At 64.0% G+C, this 19,714-nt stretch overlaps 1 protein-coding gene across 3 annotated transcripts in view; it reads left to right on the top strand.

The window, feature by feature from the left end:
- The window catches only part of ZC3H3 (zinc finger CCCH-type containing 3), an 87,346-nt gene that overhangs the window by 18,077 nt on the left and 49,555 nt on the right, over positions 1-19,714 (top strand). For all 3 annotated transcript variants that reach the window (XM_035713114.2, XM_025450357.3, XM_049092840.1), the window contains exon 4: positions 18,015-18,168. In XM_035713114.2, the coding sequence (XP_035569007.1) occupies positions 18,015-18,168 (154 nt within the window). The remainder of the gene's footprint in view (positions 1-18,014; positions 18,169-19,714) is intronic.

Here is a 19,714-nt window from a genome sequence, read left to right as displayed (position 1 = left end):
ACACAGGCAGAGGGAGAAGCAGGCTCCATGCAGGGAGCCCGACGTGGGACTCGATCCCAGGTCCCCAGGATCATGCCCTGGGCTGAAGGCGGCGCCAAACCGCTGGGCCACCGGGGCTGCCCTCTTTTTAAAGATTTTATTTATTTATTTGACACAGGGAGAGAGCACAAGCAGGGGAGAAGCAGGCTCCCCACTGAGCAGGGGGCCTGGTGCAGGGCTCCATCCCAGGACCCTGAGATCATGAAGGCAGACGCTTCACCGAAGCTTCACCCAGGCACCCCTCCATTGGTCTTTTTTAAATTGTATCTTGGTCTCTGCCAAAATTTGCAATCTTGTTCTCAAGCCCTGGAACATATTAATCATATTTAAAGGCCATTTTTGTTTGTTTGTTTGTTCTTCTTTTAAGTGAACACTACACCCAATGTGGGGCTCAAGCTCATGACCCCAAGATTAAGAGTCATGTTCTCCACCGACTGAGCCTGCCAGGCGCCCTGGTCTGGTAATTTTGTATTGAGTGGTAGGATTGTGTGTGGAGTTGTGAGATAATTCAAGGATGGATGATGTTATCTTTCCCCAGACAAGATGTGGGGCCCTGCAGGGTGGTAGACGTGCAGAGTTCTGGGTGGTGTGGGGAGTGCATGCCCAGGAGTGAGAACAGGCTGCCTGCCAGGGGGCTGTGTCCTGCCTGGGGAGGGGCTATTTGCTGGGCCTGGGGCAGGCGTGTGGGTCCCTCGGCGGGGGGCTGCTGGCCCCAGCTCCCTTTGGACAGCACTGCCTGGGCTGCTTACTCTGCCAGCGGGAGGAGGGATGCAGGGGGGGCATTGGGAACCCACTTTCCCAGCTGCAGGATGAGTGCACTGGACTGCCCTTCCCGTGGCCAGTGTGTGATTGGCTGGGGAGGAAGGATGACTGCGTACTGGGGACCGCAGTGGTTCACGCACCTCTGCCCCCTGAGAAGTCTGGGGGTAGTGTCGACAGGGCAGCCTGTGGTCCTCCTGGACGGTGGCCTCCCTCCGGTAGGCTTCTCCTGGCCGCAGCTCCAGTAGCCGTGCCCTGTGAGGATTGGAGCCTGTGTGGCGGAGGCGGGCATGCCTGGTATACAGCGCAGGCCATGGGGATGGGTGAGGAGCCTGAGGGCACATGCTGCCCAGGGTGGGCACTGAGTGGCTGAGTGGGCTTGAGTGACAGCCGGGGGGGTGCTTGTGCCAGCAGGCCCCGGGGGACAGTCCAGGAGTGTCTTGGGCCTCTCACAGTGGCGCTGGGGCAGGGGGCCTCTGGCTCCCTCCCAGGACCTGACCCGAACTGACTCCTCTTTGTCTGGGAGGTTGGGGCCCACCTGAGCATGAAGGGTGCTCTGTGGGAATGGGAGGGCCGGGAGGGTGGAGGGCTTCTCCCTATAGGGGTGGGGGGCTAGGGTGGGCCTCAGATTTTCTGAGCAGCTGGCCCTGCTCTCATAGCCCTCAGTGGCCAGAGCTGCTGGTGGCTGGGAGAGCGAGGGTCTGGGGACACTATACCTCTGCACCGGGGGCCCCACTTCTTGTGGGGAGCTCTGGGACACCAAGGCGGGAAAGGCACTTTGCCAGGGGCTGGCGGGTAGGTTGGCAGGTGCTGGTGCTCTCCTTGGAGACACCCAGGGCGCTGTCCCTGCAGTCGGCCCCACTGCCTGTGTCCTCACAGGACTGTTGACACAGGTGGAGCCCCTCATGATGGGCGTGAGGCTAGGCCTCCCTTACCCCGGGGCCTGAGCTGAGATCTCTTATTTCTGGCCAGCTGGGTCCTGCAGGTGGCTATACTGAGGGAGGGAGACCTGGGGTGTCAGGGCGAGGTCGTGTGTCCTCCTTCAGCTGTCAGAGCTTCTAGACAGATAGTATGACCCTGGAAACAGTGCCTGTGTCCACGGGGCCCCCTTTCCTTGTGGCCTTCCTGCTTTCTCATCCCCATTCTTGGGTCCTTCAGAGGTGACAGCAGCTTCCCCCAAGACCTGTTGACAGCGACCCGGTCACGGGTAGGGGCCGCTGCTCGCCGCTGCTGGCACCCCTGGGGGTGGTGGCGGGCAGGGTGTTTTCCAGGTGGAGCCCGCGCTGGAGGGGGCAGGCTGCGGGGGCCTTTCTGGAGCCGCCGGGGGTCACCCTTGTGGCCTGGGGCTCTCCGAGCTCACACAGGTAGCTTTTCAGTGACAAGCTTTGTTGTGACTGCACAGAATGGATGGAATTTGCAAAGGAAACTTCTAGCCGTGCACGGCGACCGTAAATCCCGCGGCCTCTCGTCGTTAAGTGCCCGGTTATTTGTTGGTTTGCCTGAGCGTCTCCCAGGCCTGGCAGGTAGGAGTCCTGGCCTCGGGTAAACCCTGGGCTCTGGGCCCTTCTGGGTCCCTGGCACACTTGCCCCCTCCCAGCTCATCCAGGTTCTGGGGTGTGGAAGGGATGGAAGAGGGGTGCCGGCCCTTCTGCGTCCCCTGCCCGTCTGCGCACGGGGAGCTGGCTGAGCGCCCCGGGGCCACCGTGGCCCTCCCCGCGCCCCAGCTCTCAGGCCATCTGTTGGGCCGTTTGTTGTCATTCTGCGGGGCTCTCCACTTTTTAAATTAATTCTGGAGCTGTTGTGCTTCCTTCTCGCTGCGTCTTCTGAGCCGCGCGGATCCGTGATGGGCTTTGGCAGCTTCTCTCCTAATTGCCCTTTCCGCATCAGCGGCAGAGTGAGGCGGTGGGGAGCGTGTCTCAGTGGTGCGAGCTGTCCCAGGGCCACCACCCTGCGCCGGGCCTGGACGCGGTGGCCGCTCGACAGCAAAGGGCCTGCCTGGGCTGGGCAGGGTGGTGGCTCCCCCCACCCTGCCTCTGGGGCCCCGCGCGCCATGGGACGCGAACCACCGTCCACGCAGGGCTTTGGGGCCCGCGGGAGCCTTTTGGGCCAAGACCTCTGGGAGGGCGGAGGAGGCCGCTTTCAGGTGCCGCCACCGCTGCACTGGCAAGCTGCCTGAGGGCTCCCGTGTGCCTGCCAGGCCCCAGACTGTCGTGGGCAGGGGCAGTGTGCAAGATGGGTCGTGGGGCCGGGCCCAGGCCACCAAGTCACCCTTGGCTTTGCCTGCCAGCACCGGGGCTGCTGAGTAGCCCGTGGGCAGCAGTGGGAAATGCCAGAGTGACCAGGTGACCCGATTTTGGTCCCCAGTCCCTTCTTCAGGGCCGTGCCCCCACCTGGCTCCGGGGAGCAGAGGCCTGGTCCTAGGTCACCTCTGGCCAGGGCACAAGCCTGCTGCCAGGCCTGCCCCCCACAGTGTTTGGAATAGAAGGGACTACAGTTCCTGCCTTAGTGCCATCTGCCTGCACCGTGTGGCTGTTGTCCCTAGAGACTCAGGAGCAGTGGACAAGACGATGCTGGCCTGGGCTGGGCTGGGCGTTCGCTCAGTGACCAAAGGAAGTTAGCAGTGAGCCAGAGGAGGTAGGACTTTAGTCAGAGAGAGGCTCTTGTGGGCGCCCCTGAGGCGCGGTATGCCGTGTCTGTAAGGGGACGGGGCGCTGTGAGCCCTAGAGACTCTGCAGGGCTTTGGGCTCTGCTGAGACCGAGCTCATTAAGTTTTATTTCAGGTTTTATATGTCCCTCTGCCCTGCCCCGCCCCGGGAAGGCTGGCCGGGAGCGGTGGGCAGGGGCACGTGGTTGCGCCCCAGGGCGGGTTCTCTCCAGGCCGATCCTCTCCTTGGGTCCCTCCACCAGGGACCTGCGACCGCCGCTCAGAACTGCGGGGCTGTGGCTGCCACTGGTGAGTGTGGTGTGGCTGCGCACCTGCTGCCCTCCCCTCCTCCCAGGCCAGCTGTTTGCAGCTGAAGCTGAGAGCCTGCCCCTCCCTCGTGGGACTGTGGCTGGGGGTAGGGGCAGTGTGGTCGTAGGCCTGGTGGCTGGGCGGCCGCTTCCTCTCGGGTGGGGGGCATCCGGAGGAGATCGCAGGATAGGAGGATGGGACAGGGAGTGTGAGGCGAGTGGGGAGCAGGCCCCAGGCTGCGCTGTGTGGACGGCTCCACCCAGGGATGCCCACCCGCACGAGGCAGCAGGCCCACCCGATCCAGCTGGGGCTCTGCACCTGCTGCCTCCCCTCCCCATCCCAGGGGGTGTGGTGCTGGCCAGCAGGGCCTGGGGTGTCTGGGGGATGGGGCTTACCTCACTGTGTGAGGAAATGTGGAAGGACAGGCTTGGGGCATCGGAAAACCCCCACTCTCCAGACTGCGGAAGAGTGAGTGAGGGACGCTTGCTGTGTGTCTGTGCAACACGTGGGGGACGGGGACAGGCCCTGGGCCCTTCCAGCGTCCCATATGTCTGGGGCAGTTCAGAAGAGCGCTCATGTCCCAGCTGTCCCGTCACCGCTCCGTGTGAGCCCTCGTGGGCGTCTGGAATGTTGGCAGGGGTGTGGGCCGGACCGCACAGGGGTGGGGCCTCAGGGACCTGATCCACACCGGCGTATCCACACCGGCGTGCCAGCGCAGCACGGTGGGCTGCGGCGCCGGGACTGTCCTGTTGCCGTCTCCCGGTTCTGGGGGCTGGCTGCTCCTGGCTGCCTGGTCCACAGCCTGGCCGCGGGTGTGTACCCACCTGTGTGTGAGTGCAGGAGGCCGTGGGGACCCTTAGGGGGCCTGTTTGGGGGGCAGTGTGTGGTGGGGCTTCCTGTGAGGTGGTCTGAGAGCAGCCCCTGAGGGCCGATGGGCCTTGGCCGCTGCCTGCCCTGACACCCACCCCGCCCTGGCGGGCCCTGCGCCCTCGGCCCCTCCTCTGCCCTCCCCCGTCCTTCCCTCTTCTGGCCCCCTTCCCCTTCCTGCTCCCCCCTCCTTCCCACCCACAGAGGGCTGAGGCCTGTGTCTTTAGGGGGAGCCTCCTCAAGCTGCCCCGGCCCTTACGTTGACTCCTCATGGCCTCTGCTGGCCGTGTGCTCAGGGGCATCACTGAGACAGGTGCTGCTGATGGCTCGGGGACTTTCTGCCCTGTGCTGTGGCCTGAGGGCCCCCGGGAGAGGGGGGCCACCTGCCAGGCTGGTAGCACCAGCGCCGGTCCCGCTCAGACCAGCTGTGTCCCCAGCTCTGCCCCTGTGGTCCCGTCCTGGCCAGGTCCCCGTCACCCACGCTGTCCCCACCCTGCTGGGCAGTCCCTCTGTGCACGTGGAAGCATGAGCCAGCTCGTACATGCCTCCCTGAAGCTGTGACGGAGCTAGAGCCCTGTGGGAGGTGTGTGTCCCACACTGCTGTCCCCGCTGCCTCGGCAGGCTGTCTCTGCCCTGTGGCAGCCACGACCGACTCCCAAGGAGCACACAGCGTGAGGGAGGCCGGGGCCCACCCAGGGTCTGGACGCTCCTCCCCGTGGCCCACATGCTGCTCCTGCCGTAGCCCAACCCTGTGGCCACCAGAAAGGCAGTGTCCCAGCGGGAAACCAGCGGTCGCCAGGAGAGAGTCCTGGGTTTTGTGAGGGGGACACATGGTTTTCTGTGACAACTGCTGCTTTTTATAGAGGGGTTATTTCCAGGCTCCCTGGCAAGCATCCCTCTTCAGCCCTGACTCAGAGGAAGCAGTGGGCAGGGACCCAGGGAAGGCCTGGCTGTGGTGAGCGGGGCGCTGTGCCCTTGCAAGAGGCCATGGGCTACCTTGGGAGCTGGGACCACAGGCCACAGCAGCTGCCCAGCTCCCGGGGACTCTGGCCAGGCCTCGCCCAGGTGAAGGCAGGCTGCGTGGTGGCCGTCACAAGCTGCAGGTCCCTGGGACAGCCGAAGCCAAGTGCCTGTCGTAACCTGTGGGGCCATACTGCCCACCCGGGGGAGCTTCCCTTCTGTGTGCTCCCATCCCTGTGAGAACAGGGTGTCAGCAGGGAGGAGGCAGGGCCGTGTGAGCCCTCTATCCCGTGGGCAGTGTGGCTCCACTGCCTCGCTGTCAGCCTCACGTTCCGCACCCACAGGGAGGACGGGGTGTGGTCCACGCCCTGCCTGCCCCCTGAGCCAGCATCGGTGTCAAGCCTGCACCCGGGACAGGGAACTGGCCCATTCCACATGTGTCATGGCTCAGACGGTGGGCTTGTCTGTTTGTCTGGAAGTGGTGGGCCCTTCGCTGATGTCCCCGGGCAGCAGCCACCAGGACAGGGTAGGTGGGCCTCCGTTTCGTGGGCCAGGCTCTGTCCCCTTGGCTGGTCCAGCCCAGCTCAAGTGCTGGCCCTGGTGCTCTTGGTGAGAGTCTCCCTGAGGGACTTGGGAGCCCCCAAGTGGCTCCCCAGAGCCTCAAGTCTCCTGGGGTCTCAGCCTGGCTGAGCCTTCCTGGCCCTGGGTGGCCAGGCCTGGAAATAGAAGGGGGTGCACAGATGACAGAGGACTGGCATCCCTGGCAAGGGATGTGTGAGGGCAGAGAGCACACACTAGCAGGCCCAGCATGGGGTTAAGTGTTGGCCGACACCTGGTCCCACCTTGGCAGGGCTGTGGCCTTGGGCCGCTGCACTGGGCACATGGGCCCCAGCCACAGCATAGGCAGGAAGCCTGGGGGTGATACGTGGGCCTGCTCCAGGGCCTCTGCTGCTGGGCTGGCTCCGAGTCCTGTCCCTGGGCAGGTGTAGGGAACCAGGCTGAGTGAGGCCCGTGTGGGGCGTGCCAGGGCCACCTCTGTGTTTACCTGCACAAGGGTCCTGGCGGGCAGCCCCCAGCTCTGTGCTTGGTCCCCCCTGGGTCACAGGGAGGACAGGCCACCAGCACTGGGCTGGCCAGGTGGGGAGACCTGCAGTGGGCTGGAGGGAGAACTCCAGCATCAGGCTGGCATCAGGCTGGGCTACAGGTACTGCCACTGCTCCTTCTGATGTGTGTCCTGGGGGCCCCTCCTGTCCTGGCCGCTTGATCCATGTGGCTAGTACATGGACCTCAGGACGCAGAGGCAGGGGCTGTGGGGTGAGCTGGCCTGGCTCAGCATCTGGCTGTGGGTGACTGGCCCCACATCTCCTGGGCTGAAGCGAATCCAGTGAGTGGGCCAGTGGCTCCGGGGGCTCTGTGGTGCTGGACCTGGAGGCTACACGCAGCTGGAGCAGCGGGCTGGCCTCAGGAGGGTTGAGGGGTCCCCAGGGCCACTGAGATCAGGGCTGGGCTCTGAGCACGGGAGGGCGCAGGCCTGTCCTGGCCCCGAGGGCGGAGGGGAAGAGGGGCACAGGGGGCCCTGGTCATGAACTCTGCCTTTGTGAGGTTGGAGCCAAGCCCCAGGACCCAGCATGCACCGTGGCGGGTTCTTGAGCTCCGATGGACGCTGCTGCTCCCTGATGTGCATATGCTTGCCGCCACGTGTGCAGCCCTGAGGTGCTTGTGTTGACGCATCTGCACACTCCCCACGTGGGGGCCTGGGAGCCTGGGGGCCTGCCGAGCCCGAGAGGGGCCTGCCCTTGGTCCTATGCAGGAGGTGGATTCGAAGTGCTGGAGAGAGTGACAGTGGACAGGTGAAGGGATACCCAGTCCCAGGACGTCCTGTCCTCACTGTTCTGGCCAAGGTCAGATGGGGTGCTGCGGGGACGGAGGAATGTGGCCCCGAGCTGCCTGGGTCCGTGCCAGGGCGGGTACCGCTCCCCAGCCGTGCTCCTCTGTGGAGGAGGGTCCTAGGGCGGGTGAGCCGTCTCTGTGGCGCAGAGCCACCACCCTCACTTGGGGTGCCCCACCCGATCCTCTCTCCTTGCCTGGAGTCCCCGGGCTGCTGGCCACATTACCACCTGGAGCTTCCCGGTGTGGGGGAGGGGCGCTTCCTGACCCCCCCGGGGTGTGGGGGCTTCTTGCACCCCATGCCGGTGGGCGGGCTGGGTGGTAAGAGGTGCCCACGTCCCCCTTCTCATGGAGCACCATGGTTAAAAGGGGAGGGACGACCCACCCTTATAATCTATAGCGACTGTCACGGAGCAAACTACTCCCATTTCGTACAGACGGGTCAGGTGTCGGCACGATCGATGGCTTGCGCACAATAATTATAGGAACTAGCGGCTTGTGTTGCTTGAGTGAGTTTAAGAAGAGTAGGGTCTCAATCTTTCCTCTAATAGGGCCCTGACAGTCCGTGGCGGCGTTGGCGCCGCGTCTTGGGCTGACAGTGTCGTCATTAAACACCAGGTAGTGTGGGACAACAGCTAGTGCGGCCCGCTGGGGGACAGGCGGCTGACAGCAGTGGTTTGTCATCAGCGAGCTGTCCGGGCTCTCAGGCTGTGGTGCCGCCGGCTGCTCGGTGACGTACAGCCTGTCGGGCTGCCTCTGTGATTTGATAATCGGTAACTGTTTGTCAGCGGCCGGGCCTCGGCTCAGAGGCGACAGTGCTGCGGACGGCAGGTCAGGCCCCCGCAGGCCGCGGGGTACAGGTGGGACACCGCCGGGGCCGGGCCGCCTGCTGCCCATCAGAGCCCCTTCCTCAGGTTCCGACCCAGAGGTGTGAGTGCTGGGGTCCGCACGGCCTCCTGATGCCACCCCGTGCTGCTCGGGCTGGGGCGCACTGCCCGAGGGGTCCTGGCAGCGCCTCTCTGTGGGCCGGTCTCTGAGCAGGGGGGAGGCGGAGCCTTCCTGAGGGCCTGCCGAGGAGCCCTTGGGAGCCTGGGCCTCTTCCCTGGCCTCGGGGTGCAGAGCAGGGGCCATTCCACGTGCCTGGGAGGGTCTCCAGCTGCCCCGTCCCCTTGCCCGTGGCCGCCGCTGGGACAGGGCCCGGACCGTCCCCTTGCAGCCGGGCTTTTCCAGCATTCAAAGTGCTGGGAACCATCAAACACAGGAAAAGTGGAGTGATTTATTAGACTCATAAAAATTCATACTTGTGATTCCAGCCATCCCGCTACTGAAGCTTGTTAGAGCTCCGTGCCTGGCAGCTCCTGCCAGGAGAGCGCGGGGCGGGGCACCCGCGGCCTCTGTGTGGCTGCTGTCACGCCTCATTTGGAGAAACGGACGGGCCCCCGTGAGCACATGAATAACTGTTGACGAGGCGGGGGCTTTGTTATGTCGCGGCGGTGTTCGCATGGGTGGGGGCCAGGCCCTGTCACCCGTGTGCTCCTTGCACCTGTGGGGCCTGGGCTGGGGCCACCCAGGGCCAGGTGGACGCCGGGCCCCGCCAGGCGAACGGCACACGTGAAAGAGGGCAGGTGGAGGTCTTCAAGGGGTGGAGACGTGTGCCTGCCGGCAGCTGGTGCCTAGCTGGGGTCCGTAGGAGTCGGGCCCTATTCTCTCCTTCCTGTGGGACCCTGGGCAAAGGCCCGGTAGCCTGGAGCCGCCCTGACCCAGCCCGCGCCGCTTCCTGCATCTGTCCCCGAGGGGCCAACATGCCCCATCGCTCTGCCCTGCCGTGCTCTGGGCATCGTGTGTTCCTGTGGCGGGGCAAGGGGATGGAGGCTCCCCCCTCTGACGAGGCTGTGCCATGGCCAACCCTGCCTAGGGAGCCCCTGCCAACAGCAGAGGGGCCTGGAGGGCAGGGCCTGAGCCTCTGTGGAAAGTACATCCCCCCGCTTCCGCACAGGCCGCGATGGGGTCCCTGTCGCCTCCCGGCTGTGTGGCCACCTGCAGGCAGCTGGCTTCACGCTTGATGGGTGGGAAGTGGTGCTCATCAGCACTAATCTCCCACATCCCCTCGCTGCGCCCTGTGGGCTGTGCAGCGATCCTCGCTGACTGCGGTGAAGGCGGCAGGGAGGCAGCACCAGCTCTGGGAGCAGCATGCTGTGGGTGCTGGGCGGGCCTGGGGGGCGCTCTCTGAGCTGCTGCGGTGGGGGGGGGCGGGCAGAGGAGGTTCCCTGAGCACCCCCGAGTCCGGGCAAGGGGGGTGCGTTTGTAGGGTGCTGTGGCAGGCACCATGGCTGAGCCGGCTGCCCCTGGCGGGGATGATGGAAGAGGTCAAGGGTGCTGACCAGGACAGGTGGAGGAGCCTCCATGCTTCTTGCCCCATGACAGCAGCGTGCACACGGGCCTGGGGGGTGGGAGGCCCAGGCACCACCCGGTAGGCCCCAGGCAGCACTGAGAGTGCCGCGGACGGCTCTCGCAAGCTGTGCACGCAGGCGTCCTACTCCCTGCGCTCAGTGGCCTGAACTCCTGGCTCAGTCACAAGGCCGAGATCATCACTAGAGAGAACTAAACCCGACATAGGCTGCTCTTGGACATTGGGCCCTGGCAAGGTGGGGAGTACACTAAAAGACCGTGTGTAGGCTGGGACCCCTGCAGGAACAGAGAAGGCCTTCAGTGTGCTCCCGGGTGGGTGCCGTCCCCTTGTCCCCCGTGCCCTGGGGGTGCTGGTGCACCTCAGCTCTGGGGCAGAGAGACGTGTGCTGGGGCTGGCATGGGTGCTGCTGTCACCTGTCCACTGGCCTCCTGGGGACCTGGACAAGGCTTGGACCCTCAGGGCCGGACGCCTTCCATGGCTGCTGCCCGCCCAGCTGAGTCCTCCGGGGAGCTTCCCTTGGGAGTTGCTCTGCGTGCTTGGCCTCCTTAGCACACGTCTTCCTCGGGAGCAGGCTGCACATCCGGGGCGGGGTGGGCCCAGGCCAGGCCAGGCGGAGAGCCATGTGTGGGCACGGGCTGTTTGTCTTTGTTCTGGAAGGTGGGCTGCCCAGCGGGCTGAAGAGGCAACAGGCCCGAGGGGCTGGGCCTTGGGTGTGACACAGTGGAGTTCCTTCCTCTCCTCTGGCCGCCGGAGCCTGCCTCCCCTGTGGTATCCATGCCTGTGTGGACGGGACCCGGGCTGGGGTTGTGCGTGTGGCCTCGATGCCATCTGGGAGCAAGGGGAGCCCCGCAGGCGTCCTGGGGTGGAGCGGGCCCCCAGTTGACCGGGGCCCTTTGCTGGATCTTTGCCCTGCGGTAGGGCCAGGGGCCAGGGAGGGAGGGGGTGGTCCAGCCCAGTGGGGACGGATGGCCAGGGTGTCCTTCGGTGTCTGGCGGAAGCCTGTGGCTCGGCCCGAGCTGGGGGGCGGGTGGTGTAGCTGAGCCCTCGCCTCAGCAGCGGCAGTGGAAGCCGGGCTGTGGGCGTCCTCCCCAGGGCCCAGGGCCGGACCCCGATCCGGCTGCCCAGCTCCAGCAGCGTGCAGACAGGACACGCTGGGAGCCCCCAGCCCTCCACCGGACGCACCCCTCCTGGCTAAGCGTGGAGCGGAAGGGCCGGGGACCGGGGTATGGAAAGCCCCAGTGGGTTACGGGGCACTGGGTGCCAGGCCGTGAGCGGGAAACGCCGTCCAAGGTGCGGTCGTGGGCAACAGGGTGTGTGCCGTGGCGCAGCCGCGGGCGGGGAGCGGGGCGCAGCGTTGCTGGGGCAGCCTCCAGGCCAGCTGTCCCTTGGCAGCTCTTCCCGAGAGGAGCCAGCCTGAGCCTTGGGGGGCCGCGGAGTGGGAGGGTGCTGCTGGGAACCCCTCCCCGCAGCTGAGGACCAGAGCCTGTCACCACAGGGCCTTTCTTCCGCCTCCTGCAAGTGGCACGCATCCATGGAGTCTTTCCTGGTGGCCTCTGGGGCCTGCCTGCCCCTCCGAGGACGCTCAGGCCGTTTCCACCCCCAGTGCAGCCCGGCTGTCACCGTGTCCAGGACCATGAGGGTCACCAAGGGGACAGCTCAGATGAGGTTGATTTTCAGAAACGCCCTGGTGGAGGGGCCGTGTCTGGAGAGGGCGGGCGCACCTCACTGCTCTGAGATGGAGTAGGGTGTGGGGCCCACTCCCCAGCCCTCCCCCGGGCCAGGCCTCGCCTGCTGTGGCTGCGCGGGCTGCCGTGCCTTCCAGGGGGTGCTCTGGGTCCTGGCCCTCGGCCAGGAGGTGTAAGCATCTGGGCTTCTGCTGGTAGCGCCTGCCCACCCCAGCGGAGAGGACGTCCTGCCAACGTGGGCTGTGGCCCTGGCAGTGGGCACGGGTGTCCCGCCAGGCTCAAGGCTCTGTGGACAGCTCAGATGCATGGCAGGGTTTCAGATGTGGGGATAGCACTACCTGTTGAAGGCTTTTCCAGAGTGTGTGCTTGTTCTTCTGCTTGGTGTCCGTGGCCGTGTCCCCAAGAGTGCAGGGGAGCGTTGTTGGGGAGAAGCTGCTGGCACAGCCCCTACCCCGGGATCCTGCACGTGCTCTGGCACACGGCCTCGTGTCCCTCGGGCCACCTAGCCGCGGCCAGGGGGAGCGAGGGCCTGATGGCACCTCCTGCTGCACAGACTGGGGGGCTCTGGGCTGGCCTGTGCCTCCCTGGGCCTGCCTGCCCCTCGAGGGGCTGGCGGTCCTGTCAGGGTGGGAAGGTTAGGGCCTGGAGGGCCACGTGACTCATCTTGAGCCGGGTGCCAGCAGTCTGCCTGCGTTCAGTCCTCCCGTTGGCTCTCTGGGGACCCTTCCCCAGCTCAGGTTCTGTGGACTCCTTGCTGCCTGCCCACTGTCTGGACCCACCTGTCCTGCTTGGCCCAGCTTGGCCTCAAGTCCGCCCCTGTCACTGTCCCTGGGGTCCTGCAGAGTCTGGGAGCACGGCGAGGCCCTGGTCACAGGTGCGAGCCTTTTGCCAACCTGAAGGGAGTGTGGGGCAAGCCCAGACCCTGTGCCAGCCAGCTCCTCCCCAGGCTCCCTGTAGCCCCCTAGTCCACCTCCCCAATTCTGCTGGGAGAAGCCAGAGCATTGCCTGCCTAGAGCTGTGCCCTGCTTCTCATTGTCTGGGGCCTGTGGCCACACTGTCCCCTCCCTTTGGGCCCACTCAGGCCCCTTCTGCTCCTTCTGAGCTGGCGATGTCCCTGCCGGGAGGTGCTTCCCATGGGGCCCGCCGTGGTGTGCCCCTCTTTGCATCACTGATCACCATCCAGTATAGTCACAACCGTAAGCAGCCTCTTAGGATCTGAGAGTCTTGCTGTCACTGGAGAACAGGATCGTGTGCAGGGCCCACCCTGAAGGCTGTGGGAGCTCAGGGAAGAGGCCTTGCAGGGGAGGGATCTGTGGGTGTGCCCCTACCCCACCAGCTTACGGGTCCCCAGGCACTCACCATGGCCTCCTGCCCTCTCTCTGGGGTGCACCAACAGCACCCCTGCCCGGTGCTGTCCCGCATCTTTGCCAAGGAGGGGAGCGGGCTGGTTCCCATGGCCTGACACCTTGCCTGCACTGTCCCCTCTCATCTGCCTTATGCCAGGGTCGAGGACACCAGGGCCAGATCCTGGGCCGGGCCGAAGTTGGCACCTCATCAAAGACTGCCATGGAAGAAAAGACCTTTCAGACCGCGGAAGGGCGAGTTTGGGGGTGTGTTAGTTGCTTGTAATTGGCACCCACAGGCCCCGGTCAGGTAGGGGCCCCCGCGCCCATCCCAGTGAAGGGCTGTGGGCGGCCTGAGGGCAGCAGGTGGGGGCACTATCTGCCGACGGCTTGACCACAGGCCAGCTGTGACCTGAGCCAACTGGGAGTGGGGAGTGGTTTCTGGGGGAGAAGAGCGGAAGTCAGTGTGGCTTCTGAAATGCTGAGCCACGACACAGCGTTTTAGAACAGTCTTCAGCCAGTGAGGGGCGTGGGCACTTCGGAGGTGCCCAGGTGTCAGGGTCGCCGTTGGTGGGAAGCACAGCCAGCAGTTTGCATAGGGCGAGGATCTCAGCCAGCGTGCGCTGGGGAGCCGGGCCCGGGAGAGGGCCTCCATGCACGGCCCCCCAACAGCCTGGTTCCCCACCCTCAGCCAGGGGGTCTCTCCCCCGTCATGCTGCAGTGGCCCCGGGGGACAGGGGCCTGGGGCCCCTCCTTCAGGAGCATAGCTTGGTTTCCAGGCACATTGGATTATCTGTGTTCAGGCTCCATTCAGTCCTGCGCCATTGGCACGGGTGTCTTGTGTGGCTGATTCTGGTGAATTCTGTGCTCAGGTGCTGGTCACACTCAGCTGTCCCATCTCCTGGCTGAGAGGCAGGGCTGGAGGCAGCGTGCCCTTGGGCTGTGCCTCTACCCGCAGCACCCCAGCTGCCTCCTCACGCTGCCTAGCCCCTGGAGGCTCAGGGAAGAGGCTTCTGGAACAGGGGGTGGGAAACCCAGCTGTGGACTGAGCCGCTGCCTTCTTCGGGTACCCTCAGCCTGTTGCTCAGCTGGCCTGTTTCTGGAGGCTCCAGTGTCCCCATCCATGGCCCATTGCTAGGCAAGCCCAGAGGCTGGGGGACAAGGGGCTACGGGGTATGGGGCCTGGGACACGGGGTCCCGGGGGAGCACATATGGACAGCCGGGGCCTGCAGGGAACACTCTTGTGGCCCTGGCTTTGCCAGGCCTGTTTTGGACGCAGCCGCCCCTGCTGGTCCCGTCTTCAGGCAGGTCTTAGCACAAAGCCTTCATCATCTTCTTATTCATTAAACAATTGTGAAATTAGCAACTCATTTTCTACCTAGTTATTGCCCTTTGAAGTTCCATAAAAATCTGAACTCCATCTCAACTCCTGCGCTGCATTACATCAGAGAGAGCGAGCTGTGACCTCCGTCTGATGGGCTGTGCCATCTGGGTGGCTTGTCTGGGGAGCTGGGGAGCTGGGCCCGGGGTTTGCGGCAGACAAGCCTGGACGGCCCCCAGCCCTCCCTTCTCTGCCATCCGCCCCGTGCCTGGCGGCCCTGGGAGGGGCTGGCCAGGGGCTGGCGTGCTCCGGGCTTCCACAACAGGCTCACAGAGGGCCGTGCCCTGTGCTCCATCCCGGACGGGTCCCCGGCTCTCTGGGCCTCAGTGGCCCCCGTCCCTGGCAGCATGCCTGCCTATGCCTGCAGGACCTGTGCCTGGAGCCCAGGAGGGCCCCTGGTGGTGGCGTCTCCCCCTGCCCCGCCCCCCTGCGCAGGGCCCCTGGGCATGGGAACGCGGGGGTGGGGGGGTGGGGGGGCGGCCTGGGCTCTGGGCCTGCTGCGGGTGCATGGGCTCTGCTGATAGATGGGCTCATATCCCACTCAAATATGATGCCAGCAGTTTTTTTGTAGTTTGTCTTCCATTGCGGTAGTAAAGTTTTTAATTAGGAAAGCTAATGAGATCGATTAGTCATTAGAAGTGACCTCTGCACAGCAGGGCGGAGAGGGCTGTGTGTGTGGGCCTGATAACGCGGCGCCCGGGCCTCGTTGGCAATAAAGGCGCGGAGGGTTTGATTTGAGTGAAATGTGCCACAGGGAATACATCATGCGGAGAAAAAAAATTACAACCCTGGGAGTCTGTAATGAAGGGAATTAAACCCACATCCTATCTAAATAACATGATTATCTACACAAACCCTCCGCCAGCCGGGAGGAACGGCAGGCTGCTGCTGGGCCGGCCTTCCCAGCCGCGGGGTCAGGGCGAGCCCCGGGCGCCGTGCCATGGCCTCGGGGCCTCTCGGCCAGCCCGCGCTGGCCACTCTGCCTTTGCTCCCTGTACCCCAGCATTGTGATCCCTGTGACCCATCTCTGTGCCCTGTGCACGGACGCCCCGGGCAGCTCTGTCTGCGGTCACTGTCAGGAGCACTTCTGCTGTCTGTGTCCACACCGCCTGACCAGGAGTGGCCTGCAGGGGGCAGGGTGCTGGCTGCTGGGGGGTGGGGTGCGGGCCTAACTGATGCCGCCCTGAGGGCACTGACACCCATTGGCCTCTTAAGAGAAGGTCCGCTCTGTCCCTTTGTCTTCTCCTAGAAACTATGGTGATCGGACACTGATTAGTGAAAACCTGACTTGAGGACAGGCCTGCAGTGTGCAGGGGCGTGTTACAGATCGTGCTGCCCATCACCCTGAGCGCAGAGCCCGAGCCTTTGGGCATGGGGGCCGGGGGCTTCCTGGAGGAGGTGGCAGTGTGGTGCGTTCCGAAGAGGGGAGCAGAGTGTGCTTAGGAGGAAGGGGAAGAGGCTGGTGAGGCCCAGTGCCGCCAAGCAGGGATCCGGCTGCAGAGCCAGGGCTGTGTGGCGCTGGTGGGTGGGGGCAGCCCTTGAGCAGGGGCCATGGGCTACAGGCAGGGGTGCTGTTCAGGTGCAGGGGCTGCAGAGCCGGGAGGTCGCGGTGGTCGGAGGCGGTGGGGGTAGCTAGGGGCTGGGACGACCTAAGGAATCTCTTAGTTGGAACGAGGTATTATTGATTTTCTTTGGTCTATCTTTGCTTGTAAGACCTTGAAAATTCAATTCAGCAAACATTTGTCTACCGATGCCCACTGCCTGCTGGGCTCTCCCCTGCGTCCCAAGTGTGTGTGGGGTGCCCAGAGTGAACGATCTACTCACTTTGGTTGCTCAGCAAGACCAGGTGTCCCTGGTGACGCCATGGCGCCCTTTGCTTTTGCTGAGTTTCTTTTTTCTCCCTGACTCCCTAGAGCTGCTGCTTGTGGAGGGAGGGAGAATGAAGGGGAGACAGGGAGAGCCAGAGAGAAGTGGGGGAGGGGGCCTGTCCTGTGCGGGGGTGTCTGGTCCGGTCTCACCTGCACATGTTGTGACCCCGTTGGTGGCCTGTGGCTGTGGGTCCCTGCCACACGTCGGTGACCAGAGCCGTGTCCTGCCCTAGCACTCTTTGGGCCACGAGGCCCCGTGTTCACCCCCTGACAGGTGTGAGGGGCCTACACATCCCCCTTGGTCTGACAGCAGGGGTAGGCGTTCTGGTCTGGGGGCACTTGGGAGGGCTCTGAACCTCGCCGTGTCCTGGCCTTGCCTCGTGGGTGGATGGGAGCCCTGGCAGAGGGTGGGGGGACACCTGGAGGAGGGTCCCTTTTGGCATCTGCACAAGGAAGCACAGTGCCACTTACCAGCCAGTTACTGGCTCTGGGTGCAGTGGTGCCCATGGGGTAGGCTTGTCCTTGCTTCTGGCCAGGAGGCGTCCCCCACGGTAGAGTGGGTTCTGGGGGGCTGGGCAAGCCTGGAGAGGAGGTTTGTGGGCCAAGGTGCTAATTTGGGGGCCTGGTGGTGGGCAAGAGGTGTCTTGGGTCTAGAGCTGTGGAAGATGATTTTTAGATGCTGTCCATAGACTTGTAACAGCTCCTTCCTGTGGGCAGGTAACAGGGAGGACCCCAGTCTGGACCAGTTTGTGGGTGCTGGGAGGGTGCATCCTTGGGGTCCTGGGGGGCAGGTAGAGGTCACGGAGCTCTCCGGTCTGTGCTGTCACGGGAGTGGAGTGGCTGGCACTGGGCAGTTAGCGTGGGGTCTGTGGGTCTGGTGCTGCTGTGTGCCTGCCCTGCTCCCTCTCCTGGGCCATCCTGCACTCCGGGCGGGCTTCATCCGAAGGGTCACGGGCCCACTCTGGTGCTGATGCACCACGTGCCTTGTGCTGGGGGCCTCACCTGGCTCCCCTCCTGCCACCTGGCTGCTTGGCCGTGCTGCCCGGCGTGATGTTGGGGTCAGCTCCTGGTGCGGTGTCTCTGGGACTGGGAGCCGCAGGCAAGCACCCGCTGCCGGGGCCCTAGCCGAGCTCCCGGTTGCTGCGCAGGCAGGTTGGACGGAGGAGCGCCTGTCCGAGAGGGGAGCTTCCTGGGAGGCTGCCGCCCGAGGGTGGGTCAGGAGAGGCTTCGGCGCCTGCGGCCCGCGCCGCGTTCGCTTTAATTATCTGGGCAGTTAGAGCTGTATATTATGAGAGCCGGGCAATTAGGTACATTCCTCGAAGCTGTGGAGAAATTGCCGGCTATCAAGTGGAAGGGAACTGGGGCAAAACAGATCCCTGTTAATTGCATGAAACATTCAGCAAGAAGAAAAGCTGTGGCGTTCATCACCCCGCAAGATGTTATGAAAACTGGTGATTAAATACATAAATCTGCGTGAGCATGTGGCGGGGCGGTGCCCGGGGAGGGAGGTGAGCGCTCTGCACCCCTGGCCTCCCGGGCCTGCCCGCGGTCCTCTCCTCGCTGCTCGCTGGAAGTTCTGGGCAGTGGGGCCAGCCCTGAGGCTGGGCACTTAGGTCCCGCCTGCTGAGGGGCACCAGCCCGTGATGCTGCCCTCGTCGACTGTTCCCGGGAGACTGGGCGGCCCGTTTCCTTGCCCGAGTCACTGCGTGTCCCTGATGTCTTGCATCTCAGGGCTCCAGGCCTAGGCCCAGCTCTCCTGCAGCCCTGGGCCACTGGGTGCCCTGGGGCCACGTGTGCACCATGGGGCGGGAGTGGGAGCTGCTGACCTCCACTGAGCCCCTCTATGTGGGTTTTCTCTTCAGCATCCAGCCTGCACACCCTGCGGACCCCTCCTACCAGCAAAGTGATCAAGACCCGCTACCGCATCGTCAAGAAGACCCCAGTGTCTCCTCTCAACGCCCCCCAGTTTCCTCTGGCCCTGCCCTCCTGGCGGGCACGGCGGCTCTCCCTGTCCAGGTAGGAGGCCCTCATCCAGGCATTGCGGCCACTCCGGGAGCTGTGCCTGGGCGTCCTACAGGGAGGGACTTGCGGTCAGAGTCTGGGCCCTGAGCAGCCCTCTGGAGGCCGTGGTCCCGCCTTTGCATTGACATACTGATTATTGGAGGCAGGAGATGAGGCTGAGGCCCTCTCTGTGCTGCCCCCACACAGGTGCTCCACGCTGGCAGCTTGCAGGGTGGGGGCAGTTCCCCCTTCTTTTCTGGGTGCCCCAGGCCCAGAAGTCAGAGGGCTAGCTGGGACAAGGAGCACTGGGGGACAGAAGTTGGGGGTCTCACTTATGAGCCTGCTCAGCCCTGGGGCCTCAGGAGAGACCCAACGTGAGGTGTGGCCCCTTCCTTTGATGAGGTGGGGGGGGTTACAGCTCTGGCGAGTAGGTGGGAAGACCCTCGCCCTCTGTCCTGTACCCCCTCCTTCCTGGGGGAGCTCCTGCATCCCGTAGGCTTCCACCTGGCTGCAGTGGGCGCTCTAGGGCACGTAACTTCGGCTGGAGGCTGTGGGGCAAGGGATTGTTGTGCTCCCAGGGGCTGGACCACCTGGAGGCCTGGGCAGATGCTAGCCTACCATGAGCCCCCTGCCGACAGTGGCTGCCAGGCTCGGGGCCATGAAAGCAAGTGCCTCCTTCCCGCCCCTGGCAGGTGTACCGGGCGACCAGCCCTCGCAGGCAGGCGGCAGCGTCCACTGCCCTCCTCCCTTACCACGAGGCTGCACTAAACTTGGCCCTGCTGCCGATTTTTCTGGAGGCAATAGCTGGAAGTATATTTTAAATTAATTTTACTGCACTTTTTGTAATATTTTTGTTTTAAATAGATTTATAAGTATCTTGGGGGCTATTTCTATAAATTTATGAAGATAATTTTCACTCTCTCGATAAGGTTAAATTTACACCTGCTATTTCCATATTAATTCACAGTGCTAAGTGGGTCTAATTTTCTTCCGTTCTCCTATCTAGTGAGCATGGCCTTTCCTAATGCAATTTCCCCCTCACTAAATCACTGTGATCGGGAGTCATGATCGAGCTAAATTAACTTAAATTAATTTACTTAATAAGAGCCCCAGATCATCGTGAATGAGGTTCAGATTTATTGATTCTTGCTCCTGCCTCCCCTCCTGCAGTCCGCATTCCAGCCTGCATCCAGCCCCGGCCCGGCCTGCCTCTCCCTGGGCATGTGGTAGGGGCTGGGGTTAGCTTTTGTCTCTGAGTGCCAAGGAGCCCCCGGGTTTGGGTTCAGCTGGGCCAGTTCTGAGCATGCTGGGCCTGCAGGGGCCACCAAGCAGAAACGGGTGCCAGGCCTTATGGGGTGAGGGCTCCTGGGGAAGAGGGGTGCTGAGGGCGCCCCCTAAACAGTAGCCACCTTGTAACCAGTCAGAATGTCAAGCCCGTAAGGTGGAGAACAGCCCAGGGGGGTGGCAGGACAGGGAATATGCCTTTTCAGTTTCGGAGGTGAGGAGCAGGTGGGAACTGAGAGAGCCACGTGGGCAGGTATGGGTCAGGTAGATGGGTGGG

Source organism: Canis lupus, chromosome 13 (assembly GCF_003254725.2).
Source record: "Canis lupus dingo isolate Sandy chromosome 13, ASM325472v2, whole genome shotgun sequence".
In the NCBI taxonomy this organism is placed as follows: Eukaryota; Metazoa; Chordata; class Mammalia; order Carnivora; family Canidae; genus Canis; species Canis lupus.
This window is presented reverse-complemented; position numbering and strand designations above follow the sequence as displayed.